The following is a 14,110-nucleotide window of genomic DNA, read 5'->3' on the forward strand; positions in this document are numbered from 1 at the left end:
ACAGAGTGGAGCCTAACAATTGACACACTAAGCACTTCAAAGACTGGCAATTCTGCTAACCAGTACTATTTAAAGTTACAGTTGAAACTACAAGATGCAACTGAAAAAAAAAAGGAAAAAAAAAAAGAAAAAAAAAAGAAAAAAAACCACTAAAATTCCCATGCAACTACTACCTTCAAGTCAGGGGGGAAAAAAAAAAAAAAGACAAAACTGATTGTTAATTTTTATTTTTTTTCAGGAAAGGAATAAAAATCACAGTATACAAGTGGAATCTGATTTTCATTTCAGCCAGACAACATCTAAAAACATCAGGTATGTTTTCAAAATTAGATACATCTCTGCAATTGATCTTTGAGCGCTGTGCTACAGCAAGGGGCTTTGAGCCAAGTTTCATTATATTGATTCTTGGCTGCATTTCAAGTCACTCAGTAACCCTTTTTCCCTTTTGCCCTTTCTTCCCCTCTTAATTTTGTTCTCAGGACCCACAGGGCTAACATTTTACAGTAATTCAACAAAACACGCAATGTAAGAAACTTGGACCTGTGAAACCACTGCCCTCTCCCCTAATCCCATCTCTAGCTGTGATGAGGTCAGATAGAAGAACAGCCTAGAGAAATGTGGGTTTTGTACAGTGACCTTTCCCATTTTCCCTTACAGTGAGCCCAAGTTCAAACGCCCTAATAAAGGAATTGTCATACTGGGGAAAAGGAAAGCATCCTCTATCCAGATATGTCCAGAACCTTTAGTTCCTAGAGTAATTTGTAATTTTTTCTCCAGGCAATTAGAATACAACTGGAATTTATTTCAGCAATTCATTTCAGTGTTATAAAAAGACAAATTATTTGACTTTAGTCAAATTAGTGTTGTCATGCAGCACTGAGTACAACACATTAACTGCATGACAGTTACAAATGTGTCTTTTTCACTCTGCACAGAGATTCTGTTTAAACACATAATTCTTAATTTTGAACAATATTATGTTAGTATGCATTTAAGAAAAACAAACTACCCTTAATCACTGTCCACCCATTCCCATGCAATACTGTTAGGTGCTGGGTATTCGTGGTTACCAGCTGCTAACTTACTGGGAAGCACAGACTGTGCTGAGGTTGATGGGAATGCTGGATTCCTTTAATTGAAGGCAGACATATGACGCACACACATGCCTTTCTGGAAAGAGATTGCTGCATCAACAGAAATCCCCACCCAGGAGACTCTGGAAGGTGGCTGGGGCATGTGCTTTCAGGGATTTCTGTGGAAGAGGAGGGAACAGACAAAGCAAGGAGCATGGGAGAACACACTTCCCATCAGGAAGGGTAGTCGTGGGAGTAGGGGCAAGTCCAAGGCTTCTTGGTGTTTGATCTTCTCTGCTGAAGGAGACCGAGCTCGTTTGTTCTGCTCAGAAACAAGCAGGGCTACACAGATGGGACATTTGGCTCTCAGTGCTTCCTCCTTCTCATGGAAACAAGTCCAAGAGTTCCGAATCTGCTGAGGATTGTGTACAAAATAAATGTGACAATATCTACTGCTTCCTACACTGTACACCTGAAAATTTCCAGGGTTTTCAAATGTTTACTCCTTAACTGCAGCCACTTCATTTTTCTAATTCTGATTTGCTCAGCTTTTTTTTCTTTCTTTTTTCCTTTGTAATAGAAGAGGAATACACTCACTAGAAGCGAGGGATTCTCATTCTAGTGTCCCTCAGTTCTGCACCAATAAGAGGGAGACCAGTGGACTTAACAAGCCTGTACTGCTACATTTTCCTCAGGAAGGAGAGGAAAGCATTTTCATTCAGTGACAAAGTCAAGACAGGACACTACAGACTCTATAAACTCAAACCTGTAGAGTTTTCCCAGCAGCTTCAGTGAATATTCCACATACGGGGGGAGAAAACAAACAAACAAAAAAAAAAACTGATTTTTTTTAAGCCCCTAGTGAATTCATCAGGATGCTTTCTATCTCGAGCCTTAATTACAATATTATTTTATCTGATTAGCAAATTCTGTTAAAATCCTATTTTTACTCCCTCTCCATATTCTGTCTAAGCACACATCAGCTGCATTTTTGACCTATTTCTACAAGGCAAATTGACTTTGTAATCCAAGTCTTTGCTGCTGTCTCTCAGATGTTTTCCATCCCCCTCTCCTTTAGCACTAGAGCATGCAACAGCCTAACCAATCTGCAAAACTTTAAATTGGTAAATATTTCCACTGACTTCAAGGGAATGACCAGCAAGCACAGATCTTCTTGATACATTAGACACTGCAGGATCACAGATTTCATGAGGTAAAACAAACATAACCTAGCCAAACATTTACCCCTTAACGCATGAAAAATATTCTCAAACTGAATATTCATTCACATCTGTAGGAGAATTAACCTCAGCAATAAGCTGTCTTTTTGTGTTTATTTTTATGTAATTATGCACTGGATTTCTACTGGAAACAGTGTTTGTTGAAAAGCTGTTCCAAAACTTGGCACAATGTTGATTGTGGGAACTGAATCCCTTAATTAATCTCCTAAACGTGTGAAGGTGACATGAATGTGTACTTTTGTAAAGACAAAAGCACACAGCGTGTAAATCACCTAATACTAATTTTTAGTAAAACTACAAATATTCACCTTACTCATGGGCTGGCCCACTAAGAAAGTAAAATGTTGGGCTATTTATAAACATTCATTAATTTCCACGAGAAAATCTGAGACGCTGCTTATTGTCACACTGGAAGCAAAAACATTTCTTATAAAGTACTGCATGTAGACTACTTGCTCAGTCTGCCTAAATGTACTGGGCCCAGTTCTCAAGTGCACAGTGTCCACCCGACACAGATGTAACTCCACTGGCGCTGAAGGGAAGCAGTGAATTAGCGCTACTACAAATACTGGTACTCCATTGCCCTCAGCTCAAAACTCTCCACAAGCTGTTAGAGCCCTGAGGGCACTCAAAAAGCTTTAATGGCAGCAACCAACCTCACCCACGGGCCCAGGAGCTCTATTTAAGGTCAGCCAGGGATCTTCAGGACTGTAGTTTGGATTCCCAGTGGGATCTCAGACTGCCTCATCAACATAGTATCACCTATGACCCAGATGCTTGGTTGAACCCGGCCACAATCTCCAGGCTTGCTCTGCTCCCTTGCTGTGGGTGGTGGATGGGCCCTGCCTGGCAAGTTTCCTAGGACTCCACTTTATACAGCTCTGAAAAGATCCAAGTGCTTTGCCTGCCATTGACAAAACCCTGGGAAATAACTGTTAGGATACCTTGTTCCTCTAGAAAAGCTGCTTCACAAATGGTGTAACAAAATGTCCTAACATACCACACTTTCTTGAAATAAAATACGTATTACCCTTCTAAAAGCATCAGCACACTAAAGTATCGCGGACAGCCTAACAAAAATCAGGGTAGAGGTATGAAAGTTAGCTGTGAGCAAGCTAATGAGTGAGAGGCACATTGATAAGGCAATGCAGGACTGGTGGGAGTGGAGGGTGTTTCATGTAGAAAGGAAACAGCTACAGAGGAACTGGGAGAGAAAAAAGGCATCCTGCAGTAAACTTACTGGCACATAATCCCAGACTGCTGCTGAAATGGATGAAAGAGGGAAAGTACAAGTAACTTGCAGGCTACAAAAGCAGAGCAACTTAAGCTTTCTGTTTGCTCAGAACAACTGCGTACCAAAATTCAATCCTTCTAAGTAATTATTTCAACTCATTGTAAGTATCACTTTCCATTTTGTAACTGTTTTTTCAGTGCATCCATTGTCTTAATACTGGACATTTTCTTTTATAATCAGATAAGTATTTCTCACAGCTTTCTGTGTTTCTCTGAAACTCCGTCTTGGACTATTCTGTGTTAAAATTAAGATGAACAATAACTGCTAACATTCATAGTCCATCACCAAAAAGTCTATTCAAACTAAACTCTTTTCTTCTGTATCCAGTCTTATTGTATCCTGCCCTGGACTGACCTCTCAGTTCAAGAAAATAACTGTTATTCATGCTAGGACAGAGCTATGTGACAGCAGACATAATTCTACATTTGGTGAACAGCTTTTTGGTTGGGCAAACTATTTTCAGAAAGCAATTTCCAAAATATCAAAATGCTCTTCCTCTGTGATGAAATGGTAAATATTAATGGCTCTGAAACAGCAAGTGTTCACATGTTCTACAATACCAATCCACTACATTTAGAGTTAGAGAAGCCAGGTTCCTTATTTTATGTCAATCCATAAATGTGTGATGCAAATTCCCTTCACTGGAATCTCTTTCTGAGGAAATGCCAGAGCTGTTGTTTAATTAAATCCCCCATTGAAACTCACCATACAGGTTACCGAATCTTACTTTGATCTCAAAAGCAACCCTTCTCCTTTGGTCATGTGGAGGTATTTTACAGAAGCACAGAAGTAAACTGCAAGTATATATTGACAGGAAATGTATCCACACCGATCTCTTGTAATGGATGTCTACAGTAATCCAAATTCTTACACCAGCACCAGTCTTCTGCTATTAACTTTTTGGCATGCCTCAGGAAACAAGATAATAAACCCATCTAAGAGTTGTAGTGAATCTGAATATATTCTAGTTTGACCTAAATAAATGTTTAATTTCTATTAAAGTTCCTAGGACATAAATAACAAATTAAAAACTTTTGGGTACGTGTATGATAAAATCAGAGGTCTGAATTTTAGATTCTGAGCTAATGACAAAATGCTCAGTCTGGTGCAAAATCATTAGATGGTGAAATCAATATTTAAGCTGACTTGATCTGCTCAGGGGCTAATATACATACAAATAAATTAAAAAAAAAATACTGAAACCTTGCTAAAAGATATTTGAGTGCAGGTGTATTATATCTATTGAATATAAAACAAAGCCCTTGAAACTTCTCTCGATGTTATATAGATGCTTAATTCATTTAAGACAGAAGAAATGAACTCACAGCATCAGTAACATAGTACTGTGACCTTACTATATTTTGCTCTAAATTCCAGGTTTTGAGCCCAGGCGACTTACAATTCAAACACACTGCAATCAATTTTCTAGGAGAATCAATTTTCAGGGTCTCAAGGGACAGCAGCACATGACTTCAGCACAATTCTCTGGCACTACTAGGAGCTCAGCTGGCTTGGAAGGGATGCAGCTGAAGTGAAAGATGAAATAACTGCTGCAGCCCCACAACCTTGCTAATGGGAATACTGCTATTGTGCAGCATTGGATTTAAAGAGAGAGTGGAAGAAAACAGAATGAAAGAAAAAACAGGCAAGTAAAAGAGAAAATATCCTGTGGAATACAGCTGAGCAGAAGAAATTAAAACAGACAATAGAGAAAAGATAACTCACCTCTCCTCGCGATTCTGTCCCACACAGACACGTCCTCCATGTCGAGGGGTTGGATTGCTGCAGGAACGCTGGCGTACTTGAAAGCCTATTCCACAAGTGGTACTACAAGGTGACCAAGAAGTCCATGGTGTCCAGCCTCCATTTCTGGTAGAATAAAAAGCTCAGGCTCTGTCATCTGTTATACATAGCGAATGGCTGATTAGGTGTGACTGACAGCAAAATCTGACCCATTAATATTTCTGTAGAAATCATTAATACTTCACTGTGTTCCATTTCTTAAAGAATACTGAACTAAAATAAAAGTGCTCTGATCCATATTCCTTGCATAGTAAACAGCGATTGCTGCAAGGACCCCATTACACAAGAAGTAAACAAAGTCCAAAGACATGAAGCTACTTAGTTGCTTTCAGTCACTTTATTCTGGGTAAACCTGATTTGCAAACTTTTGTACCAAAGTTCTGAAGATAACTTTTAATTACATATTTGTCCAATTATTATTTGTGTTTTTTTTTTCAGAGATATCAGAACATCAAGTTTTACTACCTATTTTTTACTACCCATTTTACTACCTATTTTGTGATTAAAGAAAAAAAAAATCAAAATGCCTTAGGTCACAATTTCAACAGTATACTCTGACAAGTCACAAATACCTTATTTGTAACGTAACAGAATTCAGAGAATTCAAATAACAGAGCTAACAGAATTCACAGGCTATACCCTGTATTTGCAAATTTCTGGAAGGCATAATCTTGTCCCTCCCTAGTATACACTAGAACATACGCTAGAAAAAATGCACTTGAGATCAAGCATCTTGAAAAGAATTTAATATTCAGTCCAAAGCAAAAAAAAAAGAAAAAAAAAAAAAAAAGAGAGAGACACTTTTGCAGTTCCCAGAACTATTTGATGGTTAAGCCTACAGTTTTTGTATTGGTAAAAGAAAAACAGAAATCGAGAAAAATAAAACTCAACAATAATGAGTTCTTGAGGTTTCACCATAAAAGCAATAGTCAAGATAGTGCTTTATTTGATTCTGAAATCACTTTAGTTTTTAACAGTGAAAAGTAACTAAATCCAGTAATAAACACAACACAAAATTATTTCAGTAATTTATCACAAGTATTATCAATTTAAATTTCACTAACTTTGATCTCTTATTAAGAGGTAAGGGATGTAAGAGTTGATAACAATAATAGTAATAATAAAAAAATCTGGGTCTCCATGAACTATGGGAATCAATTATTTGATATGGCACTGGTAACTGAAGTAGGATGTTAAAATCTTGTAATATCTAATTAAAATCTTGTAAATCTATTTCTTGTAAATCTAAGATATTAAAATCTCGTAAATCTGAAGTGTAATACTGCCAATGTTAGTATGTGAATAAAGTCCAAATCATGTTGTAAATTCCCTTCTAAGCCTGACAGCCAGTAACTTTTCTTCAGTCGTTCACTATCTCACAGCACATTTTTCTTCCATTCTCCTGGTCTAATGTTAAATACTATATTGTTATGTATCTAATAATTTCCCTAAAAATTACTGTTACAGAGTTTGCAGTTATCCTGTGCAGAAAAATAATCAGTTTTATTCACTACCATGATGTGCAAAACAAAAAAGCAGAGTCAAGAAGCAGAAAGAATTGCTGAAAATAAGCATCAGTTTATGTTTCATCTTGCAACTGAAGTATGTACCATCTTTTAAACATTAACTCTAAATGCAATTCAGAATATGGAGTGTTCTGAGTTTCTTTGAAATGATCTGCTCTTGCTGCTTTTTTTTTTTTTTGCTTTTTTTTTTTTCTTTTTCTGGGGGTGATTATGTGCCTGAGGAAGACAAAAGATTGGCTAAGAGGTGGCATACCGACTGGCAATACATCTAGATGTCATAATGCTACCAAAAGATATAATGGAAGCATCTTTTCCAAGGCAGATGGGGGAATTAATACAATGGTGACATGAAGCCAAAAAAAGTGAAAAAAAGTAAACAGTTCTGACTTAAAAAAAAAAAAAATATATATGACTCACAAAACTCAAAGAACAGAGAAAAATATCATAATTTGGATATTACCTAACATTTATTTATTTATTCCTCTCTGAGATTTTGTTAAAATTAACAGGACAATATAATTTGGTACACTGCATTTATAAGCACTATTTGCCATTTGGTACACTGCATTTAAAATCACTATTTGCGATTCTCTCCCACAATGCTGCAGCCATCACTATGGACTGTTTTGTGTACATAACAGGATCAGTGGATTGTGGATGAGATTTCAAATGATAGGTTTTATTCTGACTAAGTTAAAAAAAATAAAACCATAAGCAATAGAACGTGAATTTATTTTTTTTTACCTCGAACAGTTGGCAATTTCCATGGTTGGTCCTTCACACAGCCACCCTCCACACTGAGGAGCTGGACTGTCACACACACGTGTCCTGCAGAGGCAGGATCCAACACTGGCACCATCTGTGTGGCTGCAAGGTTTCCACTGTGACCACGTTCCAAAATGTCCATCCACTGTCAGATTCCTCGTCTAGAAATAAACAAAACAGAAAGGCCTACCTGAAGCCTGATAGCTGCTTCATACTATTCCTTAATTATGCAGTACATGAAGGTAAAGCCTCCAGCCACCACCAACAAAAAACACCAGAAGCCTCCACTGGAGAGGTATACCTTCCAGGCTGTATGTTACACTTGTTGCATTGCTACAGCTGTAGGATTCCCACCATCTCCAGCTGATCTGGGCCACTGGATGCCACTACTATAGCAAAAACAATAATTACAACTAACCATTGCCTTTCACAACCATACTCACCTACAGTTATTCAATAAGCAGTGTATTTTACTTTCTCAGTTATCCTCTAATGACTGCATTGCCTATTTCCTAAAATTTGCCTGTGATTAGCAACTTGGACACTGATTGTAAAATAGTATGTGCAAGAATGCCTGTGGAAACCTGAATCTAGATCAAAAGAAAGAGGCAGCAGAGGTAATAGGCTAGGGTAAGAAAACTGGATGAATCAACCACCAGTCCTCATGATGAATCTTTCTTTGACAACAGTTTTTTTTTATGCATACATCCGATAGTACCATTTCAAAATAGTGAAATGTGGTTTTACATTTGACCATCTCTGAACTGTAGAATCATAGATTATCCCAAGTTGGAAGAGGCCCATCAAGTCCAACTCCTGGCTCCACACAGCACCACCCAAAAATCAGACCCTCTGTCTGAGAGTGTTGTCCAAACATTTCTTGAACTCCAGCAGGCTCGGTGCTGTGACCACTGCCCTGGGGAGCCTGTCCCAGTGCCCGACCACCCTCTGGGTGCAGAACCTTTCCCTAACCCCCAGCCTGACCCTCCCCTGTCCCAGCTCCATGCCGTTCCCTCGGGTCCTGTCGCTGTCCCCAGAGAGCAGAGCTCAGCGCCTGCCCCTCCGCTCCCCTCGTGAGGGAGCTGCAGGCCGCCATGAGGCCTCCCCTCAGCCTGCTCTGCTCTGGGCTGAACAAATGGAGTTATGTCAGCCTCTCCCCATATGTCTTGCCCTCTAGACTCTTCATCATCTTTGTAGCCCTCCTTTAGGTATTCTTTAATAGTTTTATGTCTTTTCTATAATGTGGCATCCAAAACTGCACACAATACTCAAGTTGAGGATGCACCAGCGCAGAGTAGAGTGGGAACCCTAGAAGCCATTATATTAATGTACCATTAAAGAAAAAAAAAAAAAAAGTTTTAAAAAGCATAAGTAGCACCTAACCCTACATGATTAGCCAGTTTGCTCTCACTAAAGTCATTTCTCAACACCTTTGGTTGGGAGGGTCAGACTATTTTCACCTTGATGGGAATGATTCCATCATGCAGCCATAACACATTAGTAAGAAATCTTTACTGTTCAACTTAAACAAAATGCATTAGCTCAAATCACATCAGCCTGCATTGCTACAAGAACTTTCAAACACAATTGGGCTGGGCATGGATAATTCATCTCCGTTAACAAATATAAATGTTTGTACTATTAATTCAATTTAGCAAGGTGTTAATTTTGATTAATCTGTTATCATAAATTGAAATGATGGCAACTACATCATTTCAATGCTAACAATTGCTAGGTTTGATTGCCACATTTTAGCTTTCAGTCAAAAAGAAGTACTACCAACTGAAGGCTAAACGGAATTGAAAGCAACTCTTAAATAAAAATAAGTATGTAGTCATGCATATTTTATCAAATGTGTGAGAACATAATGGTGTAACATTTGCTTATATATTGAAATAGGAACTATAATTGCAGAATTGTTATGAATATTCTGAAATGGTGTCTCCCTTTGTTGCTTTTAGTATCGTTTCATTTTAACAGTGGTGAGGGAAGTACACAATTCACTATTAATCTGAAGACACGAGATTCAATTACAGCACAAGACATGTTTCCACTGCCACACTGGGTGCTGGCTGATTCTTTCAACTGTGGAGAAGGTTCCATAATTTCACTATTCATTACATTTCTTGTGATTTATTATTCACAGATATAGCTTCTTCACAGAACAACTACGTGTACATTCTGCCAGCTACAACTTACATAACTCGTCATTTCAAAATTCCGCTGACACCATTTTTTCCTTGAAAATAACTCACTGACCTGTGCTCACACAGAGTATAAGATGTTATTTTTCATAAGACAATAGGAAATAAGTACTTCTTTTCAAATGACAAGTAAACTCATTCCTCTTACACTGCTACTCTAAGAAATATATAGTCTGTAAACCAGAAATGGTATGTCCCCAACACAATTAATATAAAAGATGTGAAAATATCTTTCTTGTTTTCTATTCCTATGCTGTACCAAAACATGTTTATTGTTACACCAACAATTATACACTAAACCTGCAGTTGTCTTTAATTATTATAATTTATATCAAATGGCAGCGAAAGTATTTATAAAACATGGGTGAAAGCTTGAGCTCAGAAGCAAAAATGGATGGGAGGTTTCTCTTTCCTGATTTTTTTTCCCTGTTCCTGCAAAGATCATCCCACTATAGTCTTTGCTCTTACCTACAGTTGCCCTGTTCTCTCTATGAATATCTCCTTTTCACAAGTGAATTCACAAAGTGAAATCACAAAGAGTAAAAACAATTTTGTAATAGGACTATAGGAAAGCAAACTGTACTGATCATGTTTTTTTTAACCCTCACCAGAATCCATTCAAGATCACTGCCCAGTAACCTTTCACAATCTGACATGCCTTGAGTGGAAAGTTATGACCAAAGAGACAATATGGCTGTATTTTCCTGACATGGCTGCATTCTGCTTTCCCTCTATACCTTCCTGTTTTTGCTACCCTTTCTTTTTTTCTGTAACTGCCTAAATCCCTTCTTTCTAATTTCCCACAAATATTCTTTTTTTTTTGCCCACCCCCCCCCACCTTTTTGCTTGTAAAAGCTCTCTGATGATACCACTATTTTTAGTGATTGCAAGTGTTACCATTGGAAAATATTTTGTCAAAACTATTAACAAGACCTTTCATTACTATAAAAAGTATTAGATGAATAATAGTGATATCTGACCAACTGGAAGAATCTCAAAGCAGATATGTGTGCCCATAACATTAATTGCTATGTGTATTCACTCACAATTGGTGTACTCATGCCAGAAATACCCACTTGAGAATTATAAATCAAAGTAGGATAACTACAATAACTGTATTTGTCACAAACAATCTTCAAAGTCCATAGACACAGTAGCACAGATACCCAGCTATCTCTCTCAGACCCCTTCCCGCTCTACCATGAAATGCCAATAAATGTTCAGGCATATGAATAATTCCCTAGAAAATAACTTCTCAAGTATAACTGGTCACACTTAATTTTGTGCCAAACTAGACTACAAACAGGTCACAACTGATGTGAATTTGTAAGAAATTGGTCATGCATCCATCTGACAAATTTTCTATGGTGTTAAAAAGATCAGTGCACATTTACTAACAGTTGAGATTTTAGAACCACTTGGAAACAAAGCAGGGAGGGTAAAAAAGTTTCCAATATTCTGTTCTGTTCGGCCTTCAACATTTTTGACATTGTTTCCCACAGCATTTTCCTGGAGAAACTGGCTGCTCAAAACTTGGACAGGTTTAAGCTGCGTGGGGTTAAAAACTGCCTGGGTGGCCAAGCACAAAGAGCCATGGTGAATGGAGTTAAATCCAGCTGGAGGCCTGTCACAAGTGGTGTCCTCCAGGGCTCAGTACTAGGGCCAGTTCTCTTCAATATCTTAGTCAATGATCTGGACAAGGGGATCGAGTGCACCCTCAGTAAGTTTGCAGATGACACCAAGTTAGGCATGTGTGTTGATCTGACCGAGGGTAAGAGGTCTCTGCAGAGGGATCTGGATAGGCTGGACCGATGGGCCAAGGCCAAATTTATGACGTTCAACAAGGCTAAGTGCTGGGTCCTGCACTTGGGGCACAACAACCCCATGAAATGCTACAGGCTGGGGGAAGAGTGGTTGCAAAGCTGCCTGGCAGAAAGGGACCAGGGGTCAATAGCCAGCTGAATATGAGCCAGCAGTGTGCTCAGTGGCCGAGGAGGCCAACAGCATCCTGGCTTGTATCAGAAATAGCACGGCCAGCCCGACTAGGGAAGTGATTGTACCCCTGCACTCTGCTCAGGCTCTCAGCTACACTTCAAATACTGCATTCAGTTTTGGGTCCCTCACTACAAGAAGGACATCAAGGTGCTGGAGCATGTTCAAAGAAGGGCAATGAAGTTGGTGAGGAGTCTAGAAAACAAGCCTTATGAGGAGCAGCTCAGAGAGCTGGGGTTGTTTAGCCTGAAGAAAAGGAGGCTCAGGGGATACCTTATTGTGCTCTGTAATTACCTTAAAGGAGGCTATAGGTAGGTGGGGATTGGTGTAGGAAAGACTATCACACTAGCAATTAGATATTTTTAAAGTAAAAAAAAATGGAGAAAAATCCTTCAAATAAAAATGTGTCAATATCACTAACCTCAGTGAACATTTGTTTTCAAAGTGGGAATATAGGCACTGCAGGGCAAAACATAACTATCCTTTGAAAGAACGCTAAACAATTTGATCTTATTAATATAGTTTGATAATAAATTGAAAAGAAACTAAATATCTTGTTCAAGTCTGAAGGGAAGGCCTGAGGAAAATGGTATTAAATACATTTTTGTAAGCTTGAAAAATCTTATGCAAGCTGATTTTCATGAGATTCACATTGAATCAAAAGTTTTAAGAGATAAAAGAAAGTTTTTGGACTTACTGGGCACACAGTAATGCTTTGTTCCCACTGACTCATGCTCAGACTTTCTTCCAGTGTTGTGCATTTCTTCATCACCATGTCCCAGCCACAATAAGGATCCTGGGATCCAATGCATGCACTGTGAATGAAAACCAATCAGAAAACGTGAACATTATCCTTGTCTGTACTTGCCAAAGATCTCTAAATAACTATATAGCATCTCTTTGTATTTCATAAGTAGATGAAACAGATCAAAACAGGTAGTGAAATTGATCCCTGTTACGGTGTGGCACAGATGGAATGATTAAACAGAGAAAAATTAATTTGAATGCCTACACAAATCCAGGAGAATTTCTTTCAAGAGCATAACTGAATTTCTGACTGCAGGCACAGTATGTAGTCAAGAATTATTACAGTTTTACTTAATTGCTACAGAATTACAGATATTCATAAAAAAACAAATGCTATCTGCTTCAAGTACAGAAGATTTCAGAAGTTACAGTTCTTAGGCTTTTCTATCAGTTTTGGAATCATAGTTATCATCATTGAGAGAAAGCAAGTGACAACATCTACTCTTTGTAAATGAATTATAAAACCCTCTGTAATAGCAGATATTTGTTTTCTGCACTGCTATGTAGTCCCTGGAAATAAGTACAAAGAGGCGTTATTGGCTGCCATCAACACCTCTCATGTATCACACTCTGCCCTAGACAGTCCGTCCTAGTAGCACACAAGGAGATGAAAAGAAGGCTAGAGAGAAGGATGGCAGTATAGCTCCCTATAGACTCTGAAAGATGCACTGTACAAAGCTAAAATGTCTTTTCTCTATTAAATGCCAGATTTTTCTTGCTACTGGTGGGTCAAGCATTAACAGTCCAGGCTGCAGCCTCATGCAGATACCTAAGAAAGGAGGTGGAAGTTCCATCATAGTGAGAAATAATGCAACAGTTTTAATACTTGTCTGTGTAAAAATAGGTAACAATTACATATACAGGTAATCAATTCAAAAATGTTGACTAGACTGTAAAAAATGTCAAAATGATCATTCTTGTCCAACTCAAATCCATAGGCATTCCTGTTTTCTCTCGTCTGTTCTCATTATATTTGTTCAGCAAAGGGCCACCAAGATAATTAAGGGACTGGAGCTCCTCTACTATGAGGAAAGGCTGAGAGAACTGGGACTGTTCAGCCTGAAGAAGGGAAGGCTCAGGGGGCATCTTATCCACGTGTATAACTATGTGAGCAGAGAGTGCAAAGAGGGCAGGGTCAGGCTCTGTTCAGTGGTGCCCAGTGACAGGACAAGAGGCAGTGGGCACAAATTAAAACACAGGAGTTTCCCTCTGAATATTTTGATTTATTTATTTAACTGTGCAGCTGATGAAGCACTGGTACAGGTTGCCCAGAGAGGCTGTGGAGTCTCCCTCCTTGGAGATTTTCAAAAGCCATCTGGACGTGGTCCTGGGCGAACAGCTCTAGGTGTCTCTGCTTGAGCTGGGAGGGTTGGACCAGATAACCTCCAGAGGCTCCTTCCAGCCT

At 38.6% G+C, this 14,110-nt stretch overlaps 1 protein-coding gene across 17 annotated transcripts in view; it reads right to left on the reverse strand.

The window, feature by feature from the left end:
* SEMA5A (semaphorin 5A) overlaps window positions 1-14,110 on the reverse strand; it is a 412,186-nt gene that overhangs the window by 72,845 nt on the left and 325,231 nt on the right. For all 17 annotated transcript variants that reach the window (XM_083823075.1, XM_083823077.1, XM_083823078.1 and 14 more), the window contains 3 exons: window positions 12,596-12,713; window positions 7,682-7,863; window positions 5,334-5,477 (listed from right to left, as the gene is read on the reverse strand). In XM_083823075.1, coding sequence (XP_083679201.1) covers window positions 5,334-5,477; window positions 7,682-7,863; window positions 12,596-12,713 — 444 coding nt within the window. The remainder of the gene's footprint in view (window positions 1-5,333; window positions 5,478-7,681; window positions 7,864-12,595; window positions 12,714-14,110) is intronic.

The sequence above is a fragment of the Anser anser genome, assembly GCF_964211835.1.
Source record: "Anser anser genome assembly, chromosome: 2".
In the NCBI taxonomy this organism is placed as follows: Eukaryota; Metazoa; Chordata; class Aves; order Anseriformes; family Anatidae; genus Anser; species Anser anser.